Source organism: Octopus bimaculoides, chromosome 13 (assembly GCF_046866305.1).
Source record: "Octopus bimaculoides isolate indiv1 chromosome 13, ASM4686630v1, whole genome shotgun sequence".
Taxonomy (NCBI): Eukaryota; Metazoa; Mollusca; class Cephalopoda; order Octopoda; family Octopodidae; genus Octopus; species Octopus bimaculoides.
The window spans coordinates 46,778,813-46,804,542 of NC_142940.1; the positions used below are offsets into that span (position 1 = coordinate 46,778,813).

Consider the following 25,730-nt stretch of genomic DNA (forward strand, 5'->3'; position numbering starts at 1 on the left):
TAGTTTAAAAGTTTGACTCTTTAATATTTCAACTATTTCCTGCATATGAATTCGAAAACGCTGCTTTATCGGAAAGCGCTACTTTCTCTTTATATCTATAAAATTCTACATGGTAAAAAAAAGAGAAACACTCACATTCATACAAGCACACAGTCGCTAAAACCGTCCCCGAAACACATACAGATTCAAAGTCACACATGCTCGTAAATAAATTCATATGTACGTGTGTGAGTAAGTGTGTTAGTGTGTATGTGTGTGTGTCTGTATGTGTTTGTGAGTTCACAAATAATCACACACACATATAAATAGTGCATACATACATACATACATACATACATACGTAGGTACATGCATACATACACACACACACACATACATATATATATATATATATATATATATATGCGTATGGGCGTGTCCTTGTTCGTTTGTATGAGTTGTTTAATATATGCACGAACGCATGTTTATGTATGAATATATTTGTGCATAAAATGCATGTGTCTACGTATTTCAATTTTGGCATAATTTACAACAATATGGTTGTGACTGTTTGTGTGTTACTGTGCACTTATGAATTTGTATATCACTAATATTTTTCGTGTGCAGAAGGTACTTTTAACCTAGTCTAAACGGAATTTAATGAACAAATTATATAACATTTTGTCATAGTATAAGTTGGAGACTATTCTATTTGGCATAGTTATAAATCTGTTGTGGGTTATTGCAGAGATTTTGCTTTTCAAGTACATTTTGTAATAATGATGATTTATAATGATTTGTATTTTGCGAACAGAACAGTAAGACAAACGCATCTAAATAAATTTACGGGAAAAGTAGTAAGCAGATTATACAGAAGGACGTTATAAACAAAATGCTTCTTTGAATTTCAAAGCCACAGAACATGTATTTTTGATTCTTAAGTTGTTTCAGTTATGTAAATGCGGCCATGCTGGTGCACCACCTTTGCAGTGTTTAGTCGAAGAGATTGAGCCCAGTACTTATACGTTTAATGTCTGGTACTTATTTTATCGTATTCTTTTACCAAACGCTGTTGTACGGACGTAAACGAAGTAACACTGGTTGTCAAGCAGTTGGGAGAGAAAGCACGCACATACAAATGTTTGTGTGTATGTGTGTGTGTGTGTGTGTGTGTGTGTCTGTGTGTGTGTGTGTGTGTGTGTGTGTATGTGTGTGTGTGTCTTTGTGTGTGTATCTGTGTGTCTGTGTGTGTATGTGCGCGCGCGTGTGCGTGTGTGTATGAGGTATTTGAAGAAATTTGCAGCTGAATTGGAATGTTCATTGTTATTTTGAAGCTATATGAGTGTATATATAAGTGTGCGCATGTATATTTGCATTTATGTGTATGTGTATATGTGTGTATATGTATGTGAAAGAAAGATAGATAGATAGAAAGGAAGACAGGAAGGAATTGTGGAAACCGAAAGAAAAAGAAAAGAAACAGAAAAAAGTGAGAACGAAAGAAGAAAGAAATAAAGAAATAAAGAAAGGTGTGTTTTGGGGGACGGTTGAAATTACATAGTAATTCTTTGGTCAGTTGTTTGCTACACAAATGTAGGAAGGGTCTTCTAGGATGATTGAAATTGATGATATTTTTCGTGGTCAACTCAAAAACCATTATTTGAATATAAGATAGATCTCTGGTAAAAATGGAGCCAAGAATGTGAATGTATGATAATATCCATTATATCCATTACACCATAGCGAAACTGTGTTATTTTTTAATACCGTACAAGTTTTAACAGTGCAGAACCTTAATCACGTCAGTTCCAACTGTGGCCGTTCTATCATTACGGTCATACTATATTTCTCATTATATTATGTATTTTGACCATCGAAGTTTTTTCCAGTTTCAGTGTGTGTCAAACATTGACCCATATGTCCATTCTTTGTAAAACCGAGTATGATTTTAAAGAGATTTGGCTGGTTTTTTATATATAATATTCTTCTCGATCCCTCTTCTGTTTGAAACATAAAACGTAACTGCATGTATTGCTGTTGCAACAAAAGCTTGGTTAGTGTTTGATTTTCTATGAATTCATACAAGTAGATTTCCATGTAGTAGGAGTGATGTGGAAATACCATACGTTTATGAGTTCTAAGATGTATCACGAATATCGCAGGAAGAAGAACCTTGTAGTTATGATCTGCAAGTAATTGGTTACTGACCATGAAATCACAAAATTTTCACAATGTATAGAAAAAACAAACTCATTGTAACTAACATTACGAAACTTCTGGAGCGTTTTAAATTACTGAAAGTAAAAAGACCAACATATATGGCTCTCAATAGAAACTGCAAGACAGGTAGGTGTGAGAAAGCCATGAGATTGAAGGCCAGTCCGGAATATTTACAACAATGTGGAGCTCACAGAAGGTTCACTGGAGAGAGCTAGGCCAAGTGACGGACTGAATGTAAAACTCAGCAATAGATATCCTACCGCCTACCATTTCGAAACTGTTTACTGTTTGTATATGTAATCTGCTTACCAGATTACACACAAAATATGCGTTAATAACAAAAAGAAAATAATTACGAATAAAAAAAAGGAAAAATTAAAATTCGGTCGAGATGCCAAGCAATGGCGTTGCATGCATAACTATACGGTTGTGAAACAAACTTCCTATCAGCACTTATGGACGTGAGTCCAAACGCTGAATTTTACATGGAAAATTGGATCAATGTCAAAGTTCTCTTAATTTCAGTTCATTATCTTCCTTCATGTACGTGTATGTAAATACAAACATACATGCGCGCGTGTATCTGTGTGTGTATGTGTGTGCATGAGTGTGTGCGAATATGCATATATATATATATATATATATATATATATATATATATGTTGTTGTACTTGGGGATGGTCATATTGCCAGTTTAGCCAATAAAAACACACGCACTGTATATTTGGTGTTATATATATATATATATATATATATATATATATATATATATATATATATATACATATATATATATATATATATATGTATATATATATATATATATATATATTCACATGTGTGTGTGTATGTGCAAATGATGATCTATATATATATATATAGAGAGAGAGAGATATACATAAGAATATATATATATATATATATATATACATATATATATATTTATACATATACATATATATATATACATGTATATATATTTATACATATATATATATATATATATATATATATATATATATATATATATATATATATATATATATCGAACGAGAGAGAGAGAGATGTATGTATGTATGAACGCAGTATTAGATTACATCTGGTAATCAAAAGATTTTGTCATTGGAATACAGACTCCATTGCAATGCAATATTCGTTCAAGTTGTCGCCATTCGCAGTTTAAACGACATTAGATTTCATCCTGTTGCGGTTGAGAAGTAAACTGCCAGTACAATATTGCAACAGATTCTTCTCTATCTACAAATTTCTTTATCTACCTCCTTCTTTCACTCTCTGTTTGTCCCTCTGTGTCTCTGTGTTTCTCTCTCTCTCTCTTTCTCTCACTACGTACATATATATATATATATATATATATATATATATATATATAGAGAGAGAGAGAGAGAGAGAGTGAGAGACAGAGAGAGAGAGAGACATATATTTACATAAATACATATATATAGACCACGTGTTCTGACGTCGAGAAAGAGGGAGAGAGAGAGAGAGAGAGGGATGAGAAAATGGGAATCGTGTAAATAATGAGATTACACATTTCCTTTTTCATGTAAAAGAAAAATCTCCAATATGCTTTCGTATTGACAAACTTGATCTTTGTTTCCTCAAATACTATGAACGGCTGCGAAAGATAATTACGTCCCAGTTACTGGACACAAGCGTACTGAAGCCACAACACTTATGCATATATTTATATACTACTATATATGTGTGTTTGAGTATACAACACACACACACACACACACACACACACACACACACACACACACACACACACACACACACACACATACACATATATATATATATATATATACATATATATATATGTAACCTTTTCATAATGTAACCTGGTGGGCATCGGTACCATTTTCCTCTTTCTCCGTTCTTCCATTCTCCGAACTTTCCATCTTTCCGACGAAGGGCTACGCCTGAAACGTCATACACTCTCTCTTTCCTTTACTGAGCGTCCAATAATACTATCCATATCACGTCCTCACTTTGTTGTTTTTTTGTTTTTTTGTTATTGTTTTTTTGAACTATATATATATATATATATATATATATATATATATATATATATATATATATATATATATATATATATATATATATATATATGTGTCATACTAATATATACTTTTGTTATTTACACCACCTGTCCTCGTCTGTTGTTATTATTTGTATATTCTCCCATATATATATATATATATATATATATATATATATATATATATATGTTTATATATGTATATATATATATATATATATATATATATATATATATATATATATATATATATATATATATATATATAGTTCTGCTTAAATATGAGCATGTGTGTTCTAGTGTGTGTGCAGACAATATATTATAGCTATTCAGGCTGATGTACTGTCCTATTTCACTGGGGCTTCTCTTATGTGGCGCAGGTTGGTCAGACCAGAGAGACATATACTGGATTGGATTAGTCTAAATATATTGCAATATATGTTTGAGTGCATACTTTTGGCATAACCAATTAAGGCATATATTTTTCTCATTGTCCCTACCCCTTTTCCTGACTCTTTTTTTTTTTTGTTCCGTAAAACAATACATAAACTACGGCCATTGATCAAATTTACGTAAACTTACACCGTTTCAAATTATTTTCAAGATGTAATTAAACCTTTGAAAAGTCGACCTTCATGTTATTTTCTGCCCATTCCATACGATTTTTCATGTGTATTGTTTTTAAAGGAAGCCTTTTAATTGATATCATTAGTTTACCGATCATTTTTAGAAGACGACATCCGGTAGTTCTGGACATACTTATTTCACCAATGCACTTGATAAGTTCTCCACGTGTAAGACTTGGGTTCTTTACAGCTTCACGCTTAATTCGTAACAGGTAAAGTTAAGAAATAGCCCTCGAATGACACTTGTCGGCTCACTTTTGTATTTTAGGAGCTGTAACAAATATTTTCACAGATGCCAATTATTTTAGATATTTCCAATTATTTTAGATATTATTAATGTTGATTTACCTTTTACAAGTTCAGAATTAATAACAGATTTCTCTGAAGCAGTTAAGTCACATTTACGACCCATAATTACACGATTATCAGACCACTCGTTAATAATTTGGAGCACTGAAACTTGGTGCAAATCGTGTCAATGTCCACAGTTCGTTTGCACTTGTGCAAAACCACACGTTTTTTTACAACACATGCGTATAACCGTTGCTATCATGTTGTACTTATGAAATAAAAAGAATGTTACATCGTTAATAATTTGAAACACAGTTTATACACACACACACACACACACACACACACACACACACACACACACACACACACACACATTTTGTTTTTCTCCGTCTTTTTCTCCTTTTTTTCTCCTTTTTCTTTCTGTTGAAGAGCATAGCTCGAAACGTTAAAGACTTTCTCTATTCCGAGCGTTAAACTAATACATCCTTTTGTTGTTTACAACACCTGTCCTCGTCTGTTGTTTTTTTCGTAAATTCTTCCATATATATATATATACATATATATATTCGTTTTGCAAGATTCTTGATATGAAATCGTGTGTTGAAACAGATTTTGTTGTATTTGGGGATTGTCATATTCCCAGATTAACGAATAAAAACACACGGGACTAAAAACAAGTCGGGAATATACCCGCATGTGGCCTACGTAAGCTTCATGCAGCGCACGAGGAACGGAGAGGTGGTGTGCCTTCCCACAGATAAGTCCGGCAGGATGTCAATAGACAGCTTGCCGAACTACATCCAGGCAATGCAACCTCACATCACCAATACGAAAGTAACAATATTACAGGCGAATGAGCAGAGAGAAATGGTCCTCAACGCCCACATGATGATGTGGGAAATTGTTCCTGGACCCCAGAAACGCACAGTCAACAATTTCTAAGTCTGGAACAACGATATCCCGACATTGTATGTACTTCGCAAGGACCACAAAGAAAACCACTGGTCTTGTGGCGGGACCGCCAACAAGACCAGTCCGTGGAGCGAATATCGCTAGCAACTACAGGATTTCCTACTTCCTCTCAATGATCACACGCCCCATAATCCAGATGTCACCTGATGTTTGTGACAGCAAGGAAGATCTCCGCAGCAGGATCAACGACTATAACAACAACTGTGACCTGACAGGATGTATAGTGGTTAGCATGGATGTGGTATCCCTATACTCATCTATCGACGTGAATTTTGCGGTGGAGAAGTACGTGGAGATGATCAAGTAGAGCGAAGTGGTGTTCAGCAATGTCAACACAGAAGAACTGGGTCTCCTACTTAGAGTGACACATGACAACGAATATCTAGATAAACACGACCGTAGAAGTTTCTGCCCTAGTAGACGTTTAAGTGGTTGACCACCCACAATTACTTCTATGGCTAGGAAGACTGCTATAGAGAGATGGAGCAGATGGACCAGAGCCATACGGGCCCCCGCAAATATTCATCAGGTAAAGAAAATAATCACACATGCACTAAGATTTAGTATAAGAAGAGTTACCCTAAAAGGCCACACGTTTAAGTTTAACAACAAAATATACGCCCAGGACGAGGGGGTGGCCATCGGCGTTAGTATCGCCTGTGATGTGGTCAACCTTTTCATAGTATGGTGGGACAGAAGGCTTAAGGAACGCCTAACACAGAACTCCATACTCGTGAACATGTACTCTCGCTATGTCGATGATATCAACGTAGTGGTAAAGGCACCCCCACAAGAGAGTACTCTTGAAATAGAAATAGAAACTAATACTATGGAGAGCATCCAGCAAATAGCTAGCTCCATCCACCAGAGTATTAAGGTAACGATAGACGACCCTACTAAGCACCCTAACCATAGACTACAAGTACTAGATACAGAACTCTGGCTGGAAATTGAGAATAATAAAACCCGAATCCTTCATTCACACTATGCCAAACCTATCGCCTCCAAATATCTGATCCACCGGAATTCAGCTTTCGCGGACAACACCAATTTCAATATATTCATGGCAGACCTCCTCAGACTAATGCGAAATGTGCCCCGCATGTGCGACTCTACAGAGTTAAAGAGACACATGCAACATTTCGTTCACCGCATGCAGTTCTTAGGTTACAGCCATAATGAAAGGATCAGAGTATACAAAGGAGCTAGATGTGTACAGACAATTGCCGTGATTAATAATAAAAAATGCTCGTGTATATATATATATATATATATATATATATATATATATATATATATATATATATATGTTTAATTACGTACCGACATACATATATACAGATGTAAGTTTACATACAAAAATGAAATGAATGTAAAAATCATATATCATGTTTCTATGTGAATTCATATGAGTTTGTTTGCTTATAAAGGTTATATTCTTTTAACACAAACACACACACACACACATATATATAGGTATACATATCATCTATATATACATACATACATATATATACATAAACATATGTGTGTGTGTTTGCTTGTATGTGTGTATGTGTGTGTATACCTGTGAAACAATTGATGATGCAAGCAGGTTAAATAGAACTCAAAATGTGTGTATGTATATTTTGATTAATATTTAGCACCTCGAGTCACTCTGCTGCTTCAGTTAATTATCATTGTATGTATGCATGTATGTATGTATGTATGTATGTATGTATGTATGTATGTATGTATGTATTATTATGTATGTGTATATATCTAGATACAGTGAGTGAGGTACACAGAGGGAGAGAAAGAAAGAGAGAGAAATACGATGATTGATAGAGGGGGAGAATGAGAAGACGAAACAGGGTGAACTTGGAGTGTGCCAGGTTAAAATATCACGAAATTGCTTGGCAGACAAACTTACATACAAACAAGATATATAATTCATACGTTCAATTCTTCAATTTTCGACTTCTTCAAAGAAATATTGTACACAAGTATATATAATGTATATCAATCTGTATTTATATATCTCTTGAGCGTATGTATATGTCTATGTATGCTTACGTCTGTTTGTACATATGTGTGTCAGTGTGTCTGTTTGTATGTGTTCTATGACCATTTCTCATATTTAACGAAATATCTTTTGGCAGTTTCTATCCTCTTTTTGAACATTTCACAAAATCTACAAATGAATTCATAAAGTGCTGCCACTAAAATCCTTAAATACATTTTTAATCCTGTTTTCTATTATATTTTCTTGGAAATATTATTCACTTACTTTTCTTTCATAAGAAACAAACTTTGTGTGCTTATTTATTTATTTATTTACTTATATTTTTTTCCTTCGTTATTTATATTTATTTTCTTTATAAATTTTGAAACTTGATGCACGTCGTGTTCCAAGTGAAAATAGGTTTTTATTCAGTGCAGATAATGTTGTTGCTGTGATGATTATTGTTTTTGTCGTTGATACTATTATTATGAATATGACATGATTTGTTTTGTGTTGTGATTATTAATTTATGGTATTTTGGGGGTTTATTTTGTTATTTTATTTCTTTCTTATATGTTCAACATGTCGGAATTTCGTTTACGTCTAGAGGCACTAGTGAAAATTCTAGTGAAAATTTCATCATAAAATAAAAACTCACATGGAAATATTTATACATTTATATATACATATAGAAACGTGCGTATATATATATATATATATATATATATATATATATATATATATATATATATATATATATATATATATATATATATATATATATATATATATATATATATATATACATAAATATACATATATAGATATGCATACATATATACATATATATATTTATATATATATATATATATATATATATATGTATATGCGTTTATGCACATACACACCCGCACATACATTTATACAGATTCTATTGATTTTTTTTATAATACTCTCCTCCTGTCTCCTTTCATCTTCAACTGTCAAACTCTCTTCGTCACATGATGTCATTTTCAATTTATTTTCTATTTCAAATTAATTTTTGAGATGTTCGGCCCTATTTAGGAAACGGAAGACAAAATACCTACATTTCCTTTCCGTTAGACACGCAACAAAAAGCACAAATATCTCCCCCAATTTGTGCTCTGTTTCTCTCTCAACCTCTTTACTTCTTTCTCTGTACCTCTAACCCCCCCCCCACACACACACATATAGAAACACAAACACACAAAAACTAACTTTAATAAAATAATCCTAATCTACTAAACACTTGATTTCGAATACAAGATTCGAAAACGATAAAAATGAAAACATGGGCTAGCAGGATTAGTATGAAAAGACTGAGTGAGGTTTGAACGTTTATCGGCTGATATATCTAATACACTTACAGGACCATTTACACATAAATATATGTTATATGTGTGCGTGTACATGTTAGTGTGTATGTGAGTGCGTATTTGTATGGGCCTTTGTATACAAACTAACGTGCACATATACATACACCACATTCGTACACTCATATACGAGGAAACAAATATATACACCAATATATACACAAATATATGCATGTGTCTGCAGCAATAGAGAAAATTTACAGATTTACATGTTGAACTTTAGTGATGTTCTGCATATGCTTACTCTCTACCTTAGAGAGGTTATTTTCCTCCTCAATAAGCATGTTAGCCGGTGATTTATTTGTCTGAAATTATTCGCTTTTCGATCCACCAATTAGAGCAGTTCTTAATATTTTTTTGAAATCACAGGACACTGACGATCAAGCAGAAAAATATTACTGCAGCACTATGCGTGGAAAGTTCGTCAACAACGATTATTTAAAGCGAAACTTTTAGAGAAAGTAATACAGAAAACTATTGCATATATAGTTTTATTAATGGCATTTTTGAACAACAAATACGCAAATATCACGCTCCGCATTACTATGGATTTTATGTTTTAGGTAATATTTATATTTATCCACAGCTAAACGTACCAGAACCACTAGCTTTGACATTTAGTAACATAGCCATTGTAACAATAATTTCATGTGCAAATATGTATTTATAGTCTGGACAGAGAAGCTATTATTTTCGAAGCAGTTGTAAATAGATTTCGTCGCTGATTTTGGAGATCTTCATATATATCGGTGAGCTGACTTCTATAACTCTAAATAATGATTCTTTTCTGTTCTAAAATAATTATATGAAAGCTAATATTTTTGTGTTTGAGGAAAGCTTTGATGGGAATCTTCCATCAATGAGTCTAGCGTTCAGAAACCCGGCGCTCCAAAAACATTTTCTCTAGAATACCGGCTGCATTTCAATGCAGTATTCGCTCAAACTGTCGGTGTTCGGAGTTTCAACAACAGGAAATATATTCATAGCCATTACAATATAGCCATTATTAGTTTTACATTATTAGGTTTACATATAGTTTTACTAGTTATAGGTTTACATATTGCTATAATAGCGGGGTAGTACCTTACAGAAATTTCTTGATAGCCGGAAATCATTTATGAAATATTTTCCACAGACTTGTAACAGTCAATATTTTCGGTTTGATCTTTGGAGTTTATTGGCTTCAATGTTTCATGTGTTCAGAAAGTATTTATTAAACAGTCTCTTACTCTTGGATTACAAATGCATAGCCCGCAAAATGTGATGTGATGTTGCAATCATGAGTCCCCGACAAGCTACAATTCGGTGAACTCAATGCTAACAAGAATCGGAATTGGAGACTTGCAAACAGCTTGCTTTTGCAACTGTGCTGCCAATCGAAAGCTTTGCATACCGGACGCCAGTAGTTTTCAGGATTCTTCAGGAGAGAAGGCCTCAAAATTGTGTGATTTCTTTCCTGGTGACCCCCTGGACCCTACTGTTATCCAGTATGCAAAGCTTGCGATTGATATCACTAGCACAAGCAAGCTACTTGTTATTCTCCAACTTTTATTGTTGTCAATACCAAGCTCACGAGAAACATGCTAATCCATAGTATTTTTGGTGCGTAAAGGTAGTATTTCTCATCCACATCTTTGTTGAGGTACCTATTTTAAACCAGCAGTTCTACTGTTTTATAAAATACGAATGTCTTTAAAGAGCAAAGTTTCCACCCGTAATTATCATATTCCTTTCAGTGTTTCACACTTGCTCGGAACAGCTATATTTAGCTATTATTATTTGTTAGTTGTAAAGTGGTATTGTAACACACCCATAATGATCATCTAACATGGAGCTTATCAATGCCACCATTAATCTGGAAACTTCCTGGTAATATCTGTATCTTGCTAGTTTCAATATCTGTGGAATAGAATTGCCAGAGAAATCATATATCGCAAATGTTGCTGCCAACACTGGTGTTGAAAAATTAATTATAATTATGTAACAGTGTCTTGTTGTCAGTTGAAAATAACCGCTGTTACAATACTCAAACAGCCGTATAATATAGTTTCCATACCCTAGCTTTTTTCACATTCGCAAAATATTACAGCTAGTGATGTTCCATGTTTGTATATTCACATTAAATGTTATAAACACCTGCATTTTAATCACTGTCTCAAGTATATGTGTTAATTTTATACTAGCTTGACTCGCTTTCATACAAGCCAGTAAATGTTTTCTGTCTCTACAAACATTTTTGACTTGGGTCAGAACATTTGAGTTATTCGTTACTGATGAATCCAAATTAAATCGAAACTGTGTCTCAGGTAGTATACCGGAGCTCTGAGCGAAACCATGTGTTTTTCATACACAACCGACTTTGAGAATTTTTATCTGAGACAAAATATTGTAGCTAGTTCTGTTCGACGATTGTGTATACATTATGCTATTCACATTGGTATATAAATATAAGTTTGTTTCGAATGCGTATATTAATTTAAAATGATATGTATAGATATATGTCCGTATATTTGTAAGTATGAGATTGTGAACTATTCAGCAACTACTATATCAAAGATAGGGATATATCTTGACATTCACAACAATATATTAAAGATACATCAAGCGTCAAGAAATAATTATCTAAAATAGACTATTGATACTACTGGCGTATATGAGGTAAGCAATGTCAACTAATTTGGAAAGTTACCAAATTTTTCGGAAATGGAGTTTGGGAAATCATAGAAAACCATTAATGATAGGTCGGAATCAATACGAGAACTTAATCGCAAATTAATCTCAACATCAGAAATTATTTGCCAACATTCGATGATATAATGATATACAAATAATGTATAAGACGTATGTATCAGATGAATGTGTATGTATGTATATATATATATATATATATATATATATATATATATATATATATATATATATATATAGCCCAGCCTGCCACACATGCATATATGTAAGCGAGAATTTAATTTGATATTCTGTAGACAAATTATATTCGTAAATTCCAGTAAATTTAGATTTTTATCTGCACACATATTTTAATTTACTCTATTTCAATATGCCTTGCACCATCGTAACATTCATACACTATTGAGATATAGCACAGCTTATATTGTTATAATTTATTTTACAGAAGCACACATGCAAATATATATATACATATATATATATATATATATATATATATATATATATATATACAGATATAGGGCAGGGAATATGATTATATATATATATATATATATATATAAAGTGTAGTATATTGCCACTTAAGTGTGGCTGACCCCTAGGGGTGGATGTTGCTGTTGCTTTTAGCCCCAGGAGGACATCTCCTCCAGCTGGCTTATCGACACACGACTGTGTCCTGTTTGCCAAGGGAGTTATCCCTCTCACCACGGCCAGCAGCACGAACGTATCCGGATTTCAGGGTTATTTCCCTTCGTCGGCGTTCGACAGCCGATGACCTTGGTGAGAGAGAAAAACCTGGCAAATCTTATATCTTCTTTTCCAGTGGCATTCTTCACTGATATTGAAAAGGTGAAAACAAGCAATGTTAATTCTCTAAATGAAGTATTAACAGTAACTGCACGATAAAGTGTAGTATATTGCCACTTAAGTGTGGCTGACCCCTAGGGGTGGATGTTGCTGTTGCTTTTAGCCCCAGGAGGACATCTCCTCCAGCTGGCTTATCGACACACGACTGTGTCCTGTTTGCCAAGGGAGTTATCCCTCTCACCACGGCCAGCAGCACGAACGTATCCGGATTTCAGGGTTATTTCCCTTCGTCGGCGTTCGACAGCCGATGACCTTGGTGAGAGAGAAAAACCTGGCAAATCTTATATCTTCTTTTCCAGTGGCATTCTTCACTGATATTGAAAAGGTGAAAACAAGCAATGTTAATTCTCTAAATGAAGTATTAACAGTAACTGCACGATAAAGTGTAGTATATTGCCACTTAAGTGTGGCTGACCCCTAGGGGTGGATGTTGCTGTTGCTTTTAGCCCCAGGAGGACATCTCCTCCAGCTGGCTTATCGACACACGACTGTGTCCTGTTTGCCAAGGGAGTTATCCCTCTCACCACGGCCAGCAGCACGAACGTATCCGGATTTCAGGGTTATTTCCCTTCGTCGGCGTTCGACAGCCGATGACCTTGGTGAGAGAGAAAAACCTGGCAAATCTTATATCTTCTTTTCCAGTGGCATTCTTCACTGATATTGAAAAGGTGAAAACAAGCAATGTTAATTCTCTAAATGAAGTATTAACAGTAACTGCACGATAAAGTGTAGTATATTGCCACTTAAGTGTGGCTGACCCCTAGGGGTGGATGTTGCTGTTGCTTTTAGCCCCAGGAGGACATCTCCTCCAGCTGGCTTATCGACACACGACTGTGTCCTGTTTGCCAAGGGAGTTATCCCTCTCACAACGCCGACGAAGGGAAATAACCCTGAAATCCGGATACGTTCGTGCTGCTGGCCGTGGTGAGAGGGATAACTCCCTTGGCAAACAGGACACAGTCGTGTGTCGATAAGCCAGCTGGAGGAGATGTCCTCCTGGGGCTAAAAGCAACAGCAACATCCACCCCTAGGGGTCAGCCACACTTAAGTGGCAATATACTACACTTTATCGTGCAGTTACTGTTAATACTTCATTTAGAGAATTAACATTGCTTGTTTTCACCTTTTCAATATCAGTGAAGAATGCCACTGGAAAAGAAGATATAAGATTTGCCAGGTTTTTCTCTCTCACCAAGGTCATCGGCTGTCGAACGCCGACGAAGGGAAATAACCCTGAAATCCGGATACGTTCGTGCTGCTGGCCGTGGTGAGAGGGATAACTCCCTTGGCAAACAGGACACAGTCGTGTGTCGATAAGCCAGCTGGAGGAGATGTCCTCCTGGGGCTAAAAGCAACAGCAACATCCACCCCTAGGGGTCAGCCACACTTAAGTGGCAATATACTACACTTTATCGTGCAGTTACTGTTAATACTTCATTTAGAGAATTAACATTGCTTATATATATATATATATATATATATATATACATATACACACACACACACACACACACACACACATATATATATATATATATATATATATATATATATATATATATATATATATATATATATATATATGCAAATATGTATATATATATATATAGGATATGCATAAATATACATTTAAATATTATGTTTCGAATAGGAGTAGTAATGATAATATCCTGATATTAGAACTCAATATACATATGGTTCAGAATAAAGGCGTGAGTTGAGTACAGATCGTAATAAGTAATTAAGTAAAATTATGTAATGAACTTGATTAGCTTACTGCTGTTTCTGCTACTCAGAGCTGTGTGCTTGTCTATCCCTTTATAGCTTCCTCGGAGCTTCTAAAATGATATGCGTCTAAAATGAAGGCTAGGAGGGAGCTATAAGGTGATGTACCAGTACTCAGCGCTGAACGCACACCATCTTATAACAGAAATATATGTAAGATAAAGATTTCATTGTACAACGTCTTGTACGTTTGTCATTTACTTAATTTCATATATATGTATCATTCTTCTTCTTCTTCTTCTTCTTCTTCTTCTTCTTCTTCTTCTTCTTTTTCTTCTTCTTCTTCTTCTTCTTCTTCTTCTTCTTCTTCTTCTTCTTCTTCTTCTTCCTCTCTACTACTTCTTTCTTTTAATCCTCCCCACATGATTTCTATTCGAATGATTCATCCCATAACCATGCTTTTATATATCTTTTCTTGTTTCCTCCCGATATAAGCAGAAACAGTGTGTGGACGACACACAGTGTAAGAACGTACCTTTCATGAAGTGTCACTCTGATGTCTAAAACTGCAAATATTACTTAAATTTTCACTTCGAAAATTACGTAAACTGACGTTGCAGGCAGAGTTGTTAAAGAAACAATTATAACAGATCATTAAAGATGTGCTAAAGGATTTCTCTGTCTTATGATTTGAATTATATGTATAAGCAGAGAGAGAGAGAGAGAGAGAGTAAAGAAAGGGTGTGTATGTTTGAATATGTGTATGCATAATACATTTTCTATTACAGAGATTGTAGAAAAATCAGATCAACCCGCTGAGACAAAGTAGTCTTCTATCAAATATATATATACATACATATATATATATATATATATATATATATATATATATATATATATATATATATATATATGTGTGTGTGTGTGTGTGTGTGTGTGTGTGTGTGTGTGTGTGTGTGTGTGTGTGTGTGTGTGTGTATGTATATGTGCAGAGCGCTGTGAACGAGGGGTATTTAAAGACACTTATCGGTATGTTAGACTCTTCAAAACAACAAAAGCTTTGTAGTTTCTCAGATGACCCACAGCAGATAAATATTATAGCACAAATTATAATGAAAAAGTGTGTAGTCATTGCTACGATTTAGAAATTGAAAACTCTCTAAATGCTGCAGGATCTTTTGTTACCAATCTTTACGATGATGTAATACCAAATTTGTAGACTGGAAATTTGCAACATTCAGTTCCTATGGACTATTACGCTTGGATCGCTGTTGAAAGGGAGACTAATCGACTCTCTCATAATACCATAGCTTCATTGAAACCCGTTATTATTCTGGTGATGTCTGAAATGAGTTAAGAACATTTAATGAAGGTATGTCAAAGCTTCCGGTCTCGTATTGCAGCAGTCATCGAAGTTGAACGCGGATTCCTAGAATAATCTTCTTAGAAAGCTTATGGCAAAGGTGTGTCTAATGTCTTTTTAAATATGTTCAGCGATTGCTAGATTAAAGTTGCTTTGTTTAATTAGCGAGTATGTCCTCAAACACTTTTCTAGTTCTGTCTGTATGTATAATAAGCATAATTGTTCTCATGAAAGAAGCGCTATAAATTTCAATACCGAAATCTTACACATAAGTATAAGAATTATATCACTGTCACAGCGATCCTGAAATTGAACCTGACTGACTCAGGGTTTAGTTTATTGAGTAAATACTAGTTTAAAATAAGTCAAACAAATAAATGATAGCAATACTAATGGTGTTATAATAACGTACTAGACGGGATGGTGATATGAGTACAATTTCAATGGCTGCTGCGTAAATAATATAGCATAACAAAATATCAATATAATACTATATCAATAATCTTCTAAACAAAATGATGATATATGCTTCAGGTGGGATGATAACATACGTGTAACAGTATGTGATGAAAATATCGTGTGAACTGGTAAGGATGAAAAACGAAATCGCGTGGAATAAAAAAAGATAGTGCGAAATGATATTTTGTAATGGCGAATCATTAAATGAATAACAGAATACAAGATACAATACTATGATGATATAAACAAATGAAATCAAAAACAGAATTTGAGAATAAACTAAACATGAAATAAAAAGTAAAAATATATATACAATATATATTAAGGCGAATGTACGAGGGTGGGCTGAAAAGTCCATAGACTGACTGTGAAGGAGTGATGCTAGAGCTGTGAAATTTAATTTCTACACTCATTAATAACTGCACTGTTTCCTTCTGGATAAACTGATATCTGACAGTTCAAAGAACACTTTAAAAGTAACTACAGAAGTACCCACAGAAGAAGCGTTTAACCCCCAAACGGCATGCATGCTGATACGGTTGATGCATTAGGGGATGGTATTCCAGTTTCTTCAGGGGTTTAAAGTGGGCAACTGAATTTAAGAGAGGAAAGTAGAATCTTGAAGATGACCCAAGTTCTGGTGTCCTGCAACTGTCACCAGAGAGGAAAACATTGATGGTGTTCTCCACCAGCAGATAACAGGGGATTGACTATAAATCAAATAACCAATGCTGTTAGCAATTCCCGTGAGAGTTGAGAATGCTTTTCACAATGAACTTGGTATGACGAATAGTTCAACTCGCTGGGTGTCACGTCTTCTGATACTTCTGAGGATGACGTCATAGCTGCTGTTGACACTTTCTGACCAACAGAGTGAAAGCTCATTCATTATCGGGATCCAAGCATTGTCACACCGATGGAAGAAGTGTATGGACCGTCAGGGCGACTATGTTGAAAAATACATCTCGTCTACTCACATTCAGTGAGAGTATCTTTGTCAGCCTATGAAATTTGAGCCTACCACCTGAACTAGAGGGTAGGATTCAGCTGTTTGGAGGCTGATAATACTTGGGTAGTAGCTGTAATTATTTCCTATTTGTTTACCATAAGAAAATATGAATGCTGGCTAATATTGCCTTCAAAATTGATTTTTGTTACATTTCTTCAAACTACAAAGAATCGCTCTCAACATATGGCTGTGATGCTCCTCCGTTACACCTGCTTATAATCAGTGATGCACATATTGTTAGACTCTAAGAAACATGCTTAAGTAGTTAAGGTCAAGTAAATGACAAGCAGAATATTTGCTATGACACGCACGCGCCTGAAAAGATAAACACACCTATACTCAATATTGTGTGTGTGTGTGTGTGTGTGTGTGTGAAAGAGAGAAAGAAACATTACAAGTTATTAATTGAACACAATTGCCATAAACGCATTTCTTTTCATGCACAAAGAGAAAAATGCTCACATATAAAGAGAGTTGCAGAGAATTAGAGCAACATTAACAGGTCAAAGAAGCATCAAAACGATGTTAAATTAGCCTGCGTCGAGTAAGAGAAGCCAAATAGATGCTAAATTTAAACATGTTATAGAAAGAAAAATACGAGACAGCATTGTGTTGTTGTCCTGTTTATATCTATCATATGCAGGTTTTATCATCATACCTCTCGAATCTGGCAGAGGTTTACAGTTCATATACGATATGTATTGTTTATGTCAATATGCCGTCCATTTTGGTTTTTATGAATTTTTAGAAAGGAGAGATTGGCGTAAAGTTCCGTGTTTCTTTCTCTGTATTTCGTTCTGTTTCATTGCCTGTGGAGAATACTGTCTTCACCGATGTTTCCCCCGAGATGTGTTGTGAATATATATTTATAGGTGAAATAATCGTATTAAAATTTCATGACCACAAGGAGTATAAATTTGCTAAAGATTGTCCTTTACGATAGATTATAGGGTGTATAGTTATGTATGGCACTGTAAATGTAAAACAAATAATATCGAATTATAATTTTGGAGGAAGAGAAATGTATGCTCAGCAACTGCAATCATAATTTTGGAGAAGATTGTGATAAACTGGATAGATAAAAGAAGCAAACGCTGAAGTGTAATAAAGGATTATAAGTTATCAGAAAACACTATATTTTATAACAACGCATTAAGTATCAAAGGGCACGCTTATAATGGAATAAAAAGAAATAAAACAAAAACGAAGGAGTATAACAGGGAGATAAATAAAGAATTGTGTAGAGGATAATACAACGAAGCGGAACACAATGAGATAAATCAAGTTAAATAAGATGAAAACGCTAACGGTTTTAGTAATTCATATAATAACGGTTTCTGTATTGTTGTAAGTTTATAAGATGGCTTTCATTTAGATGTGAGGAACAATGATAATAATTAATTATATCAGAGGAGTTAAAGTAGATCGGCAGAAAGAACAATATAGGTTCTCTAACAGAATTGAATGTTTGAGATGATAATGCGCAGAAGTAGTGTGAGTGTTAGTAAGATAATTAAATTGTAACAATATATAGTGTGACCTCATAGTTGTAGTGATCGGCTCCAGATCTAGAAGCTGTGGGTTCCGTTCCTAGGTGAGACAATATGGTGTGTCCAGGAGCAAGGCTATCCCTTTCATGGTACTTTGGTCAAATCCACTGAATATGTGTATCAGCTATCACATTCTGGATATTCTGCTGGACCAAAGGAGAACCGCCCAAAAGAGATGTTATGTCTGTGGGTAACGTGGTCCCGAGTCGGCTCTACCTAAAGAACAGACAAGATGGTCACAGCTGTGATGATCTTTGATCATAGTTCTGACGTCGTGCTAAACAGCAACAACAATCAGTAATAATCATCATAATATATTCATATTCTCTGCAGCATTGACTCCTGACTACTCAAAATCAAAACAGAAAACTTTATCATAGTATTTACCTAAGAAATCTTGGTTTATTTTATTAAAACATAAAATGGTTTCCCTGGAAAACTTACTGATTGTTTTCTGGCACCACCGGCATTGCATCGTATATAAATACAATAGATAATGCTAAATAAAGATTAATGAATGGCGTTCACAAAACTTTCTTGATTTAATCTTCTCTTCTTAGATGGAGAAAGATAACAAAAATAAGATAAGATGGTGGTATTTGTAAGCGATTCAAGAAAAAGTGTAGATAATTTGAAGAAATGAAAAAAGAATATTTCTCAGTATTTGTTTAATTGTTTACGGAAAAAAAGAATGTGGCTGTTTACAAACAACCTGGCCACGGTCGTCGTTTTTGTGATGTCTGCAAACAGGCTTTAGTATAATTGGACTTCGTAAATATCGCATAGCCTACTTAAGTCTATCGGATCATTTGTCAGACGTTTATGTATAGAAAAAGCAGCAAAATACTATAAAAAATTGGTTGGTCAAGCGTTTGATAATACATCAACTTGATGAGAGTAAATTAGTGCTAATAACCAATAATTTATTCTAAGAAGCAAAACCAACATCGTGGATCCTAGATAGTTGATCGCTCTGCTACAGATAACAGCTATATATTCTTCACTTGAAATCCTATCTGTTGAATTGAAAGGATATCAGATGTTCATGACCCCGCAAAAGAGTTGGGTGGTTACGTTTGGAAGGCCTTGATTATTTCTACTGCTTTATGGCTAACCAAGGCCAAACAATAAAACCAGCATTAAAAGAAAATGATTAATGCTTATAGCAATTCAGATTGGTTTTGTTGTTGTGTTCGTTTAGCCCCAGTTCGGTCGTAATTAAGACCTATGATCAAGGGCGTTCCAGATCTCTTGCGTACATAATATATTTATGATTAAATTAACCAGTCTGCTAATCACGACACGCAAACCAACATCACTTGTAAACATAACAGGCGCGCTACCCCTTATATCAAAACAACACTTTGAATTGTCAGGGAAGCTTTCAACTTTTCCCATCCAACACGCTACTGTATATGCTTTCCCTTACTTCGAGTTGAGTACATTTGGCGGCTAGTGGAGGCGCAATGGCCCAGTGGTTAGGGCAGCGGACTCGCGGTCATAGGATCGCGGTTTCGATTCCCAGACCGGGCGTTGTGAGTGCTTATTGAGCGAAAACCCCTAAAGTTCCACGAGGCTCTGGCAGGGGATGGTGGTGAACCCCGCTGTACTCTTTCACCACAACTTTCTCTCACTCTTACTTCCTGTTTCTGTTGTGCCTGTATTTCAAAGGGTCAGCCTTGTCACACTGTGTCACGCTGAATCTCCCCAAGAACTACGTTAAGGGTGAACGTGTCTGTGGAGTGCTCAGCCACTTGCACGTTAATTTCACGAGCAGACTGTTTCGTTGATCGGATCAACTGGAACCCTCGACGTCGTAAGCGACGGAGTGCCAACAGCATTTGGCGGCTATCTCTTGCATTAGCTCGTACTCTGTCAGGTTTCATTTGTTGTTTAGCTCTAAACCCGCTCTGCTGTAGCAGACACAAGATCAAACACGTCACGAAAGTAATTATTCGTTTTTATGTATAGTATTTCTAGGATGATCTTATCAAATATGTCCTCTTCTGTGAAATAGTTGAGTGTCGTTTCAGGAGAATTTAGCTGCTATTTCTTGCTAACCAGCTAATCACATACTCGCTATGACGTTAGCTTCCTTCTATCGCATTCAGCTATCGTACATGTTGTTCCACCGCAACAATAAGACACACAAAGTAATCAGCTTTACAAAGTAATTCAACTCCTAAAATGTCAATTCAAATTGTCTTCATGACTTTTGTTGTCGTTCATTAGAATATTTAAATCCTAATCCATATCGCTTCATCTGAATCTTTGCAATAGATAACCGAGTATTGAATAAATAAAACGCATTCTGAGAATTTTATGTAATTCTGACTCTTCCATTCCCTGAAGACAGACAATTGCCATTCTTATTTAGATTTTGTTTGTTGATGAGGCAATCAGGGAGCTTCTGATCGCTCGCTCGAAACGCTAGAAATAACAACCAGAACTACTTCAAAACACATCCTAGTAAATTTAAAACGAAGAAGGAAACGTTAGTGCATTCTTAGTTATACCAGGGCCTTAAGAAATCACAAGTCGATCAAGAAATAATACTGCTAATCATAGGTTTCTTCAATTAGAACTTTGATTTATCAAACTTTGGTAACATTTAAGTAGCTTCATTTCCTTTTTAAACACATAACACAGTATTTCTCTTATACAGAATATGTCTGCCGCTGGCTGTGGTTGTTCTTGTCTTCGCGTCGTTTTCGTTGATACTGATGACAAATGGCATGTAAGCAAACTCTGTTTCTCGATATATTACAATCTTTTAAATTCCGTCTCCACAGGTTAATGACGCACGGATTATCATTGGAGGGTTCAGAGAAAATGCTGCCAGGAAGGTTATCTGTGAGGTGAGTAAAAATGTCATTTAAACTCTTGATAAAATCAGATTCGTGCGCATGAAGAAGTCTTTACTCGTATATATTGTACATCATCGGTTAAAACAACAGCACATAGAATAGCGTTTTAGCAGTCTACCCAGGTAAACTGTAACATACTAAAAAATACTAAACATCTTTATATTCTAAGCTAAATATTGAGTTCTGCACTAGATAAAGTGTGTATACCCTGTACAAATTAGATGTACTTTTATAATTATCCTGTTGTATGGGGTTTAAGTAATATATAAGGTTACAATATCAAAATATATATATATCTTTAAATGTATCAAATATTTAACGAAATAATTAGCAAAATAATGAACACAATATATTATTAAGCAATAATAATAATGTCGGTTATTCATTATGTATCTATTTTAAGTCAGTTTTTCATGTTCACTAAATTAAACTTGTTTTAGGGCATTTATTGGGCCTCATTGCTTATGCATATGAAAATGTATATATATATATATATAATAAAAAATGGGACAAGAACGCAAAACATCCAGACAGTTAGGTGAACCAAACAACGGACAACAAAACATCCAATCAGACGATGCAAAGAAAACAAGGACGGGTCATTCAGAGTTTTCTTTCCTCAGTCGATTTTCAGATTATCTTTGCAATTTCGGCTAGTTATATTCGAGAGTGCTCCAATCTGGCCAACCCCAGAGAAAAACTAACCTAAGAGCATTTGATTCCTTGGAAGAAAGCAGCGAATGTATACGAAAACAAGGATGGAAAAAAAAACGGAGAATGTTACACAAATACAAAAAAACATGACATAACAACAGGTATCTTTCGACTAAGGACGAATTAAATTTAGCTGATGTGTGTGGAAGTAAAGCCTTACGGCTGGGATACAAGATTTCACAGGCACAGGGAAGAATGTAGATGTTGCACGGACAGCAGTCGAACCAAGAAAGAAAGGTCAGGCATGACCAAACACCGGTCACGTGGAGAGAGAAGAGAGAGTGGTAGAGGTAGAGGGACAGAAGAAATAAGGAGGGGCGAGAAAAAAATGACATGGACACAGTGAATTGAAAAGAAGAGGGAAAGTGAGCAAGAAGAGAAGGCAAGGAAATATGAGAGAGGGAGAACGAAAGAACGAAGAGTGGAATGAACGAAGTAAGCGTGAAAAGGCTGATAGAAAGAAGGAAAGAATAAAAGAATAGAAACAATAGAGTCGTACAAGATAGAAATAAATATATACTTACATATAAGAGACGAAAGTGTACGTACGCCGCTACATGTTTTATATATAAAAAATACAAACTGGGACAAGAACGCAAAACATCCATATATATATGTACATACATATATATATATACATATATGTATGCATTTATATATATATACATTTAATACATATACATGAATTTATATATATATATATATATATATATATATATATATATATATATATATATATATATATATATATATATATATGTAAATGTGTGTGTGCTGTGTGTCTGTGTTATGTATATATATATATATATATATATATATATATGCATGAATAAAATCAGGGTTTTTCTATTCAAAGATTATTAAACGAAATAAAAATCACTCCATTTTCTTCGGATAGGTTGGAGTTGGAAGTTTTGTTTTACTGATTTAGCAACAGATGTCTTCTCAATGAACTATGGGTTATATTAGAAAATGAATTTACTAAACACACGGAAAAGAAAAAATATCAAATACTGTTAGAAAGAATTCATATATAGAAACACAATTTTCTCTTAGATATTGGTTTCTATAATAGAAGTGCGAAATATTGCTATCTATGATTATAGTGGAAAATATTGGGTGTCTATAATTGTAGTGCGAAATATTATCAGCAATATTAATATATAGTAAAATTGGTACCTGAAATTATACCGTGCTTGCTCTATGGAAGAATTTTGAATCAGGCAGACAAATTCATTTTGGTATTGAGAGGTACATTGTTTTTATCGACCCCTGTAGGGATGAAAGGCAAATTGACTTCAGTAGAGTATGAACTCAGACCGTAAGTGCCAGAAGAAATGCTGCTAGGCATTCTGTCAGATGTGCTAACTATTCTGCCACTTCGCCACCTTAGAATATTCTAAATTGTTTAATACTATAAAAGATTAGGTGTGTGGTGTGTACATGAGATATGACCTACTATGTTTATTAAAGTATCAGACTTTGACTTGAGAGCGACAAGACTTAGTCTAATGTGTTTAGTATTACTACAGGGAATAGGGAGAACATAATAAATGACCTAACGTATATCTGACATTAAGTTGAGTAATTACCCAGCGCCCGTAATCGAAAGCAGGATACTGTAGTCGCTCGTCTTTGTCTGTGTGTTTACAAAATTACTGGAAAACGGCTGAACGGATTTTCACCAAATTTAGCAGAAATACTCATTTAGTGAGTGGCTCGAACTCATTCGGATTTGATTATCTTCAAAATTCCCATACGGATGAATCAACATGTTTTTTTCTTTTTGTTTACAAATATATAAACGATAAGCAGGTGGAAATAACTTTTTATGTAATTTTGTAGAAATATGAATTCGTCTGAGAATATATTTATTAAATGTAATTTTATTTTATTCTTGTGTGTGCGCAGGGTATGCATCACACCCCCGATGCCTTTTTTCTTTTTCATTTATTCTAAGATCAGTCTTTAACCACCAAACTTCTGATCAAAGACAATAAAAAAAATATATAATCCAGTTGTGACCACGTGTATCTGTTTTACATACCAAATTTATTTAACAACACCACAGAGAGAACATCGATAAAATTTGGCTGCCCATGTTTCGTAGATCCGAAAACGTTCCAGAAACTTCCTTGCCGGCCTGTATTACACAGAGTCAGATTGCTGTTATGTGTGGCGAGGTGAGGGTTAAACTTTACTGGCATTGAGAAACCCAATAAAAATTCTACATCAGAGAGGAGTTTACGTAAAAATTTCATCTGTCTCCTCACATGAGCATTGCAGTACGGGAATCTAATTTGTATATTTTTGAATATTTGATTAAGTTCCACCATTTTCAAAATCTACGCAACAATTTTCAGAGCTAAATCTTCCTGTGTTTACTCATCGTAAAAACAGAGGGAGAAATCTCTCTCTCTCTCTCTCTCTCTCTCTCTCTCTCTCTCTCTCTCTCTCTCTCTCTCTCTCTCCCTATATATATATATATGTAAGAATTATATATAACAGGGGTGCTTTGTTAAAAAGCACCAGATTTGATGAAAATTAGGAATCAAATCACTCCGAAGCCACAAAAATTGGCATTATATTTTCAAAGGCAACGTTGTTAAACAAAGAACTAAAAGAAATAAAGCCGCACTGAGTAAAACGAAATAAGCGAACACATTTAAAAAAAAAATATATATATATATACAAAATATTAATACTCATAATTCTTTTATATATACGTATTTTTTAAGTTTGCCTATACGGTTTTAGCTTGCGGCCACTAACAGTAATATCTCTTGTGTATTAATTTTCTATATATATTTTTAAAAAATTATATACATATATGCATATATATGTGGTGGGGTGCGTGTTTGTGCGTGCGTATAAAATAATAAATGTGGCCAGATGCAATATAAAACTAAAAAGGACTGAGTGTGCATTATATATATATATAAATGTGTGTGTGT

At 34.5% G+C, this 25,730-nt stretch overlaps 1 protein-coding gene across 1 annotated transcript in view; it reads left to right on the forward strand.

Annotated features, from left to right (window-relative positions):
• The window catches only part of LOC106869702 (uncharacterized), an 878,940-nt gene that overhangs the window by 701,829 nt on the left and 151,381 nt on the right, over positions 1–25,730 (forward strand). The window contains exon 5 of the mRNA XM_052972461.2: positions 21,988–22,053. Within this exon, the coding sequence (XP_052828421.1) occupies positions 21,988–22,053 (66 nt within the window). The remainder of the gene's footprint in view (positions 1–21,987; positions 22,054–25,730) is intronic.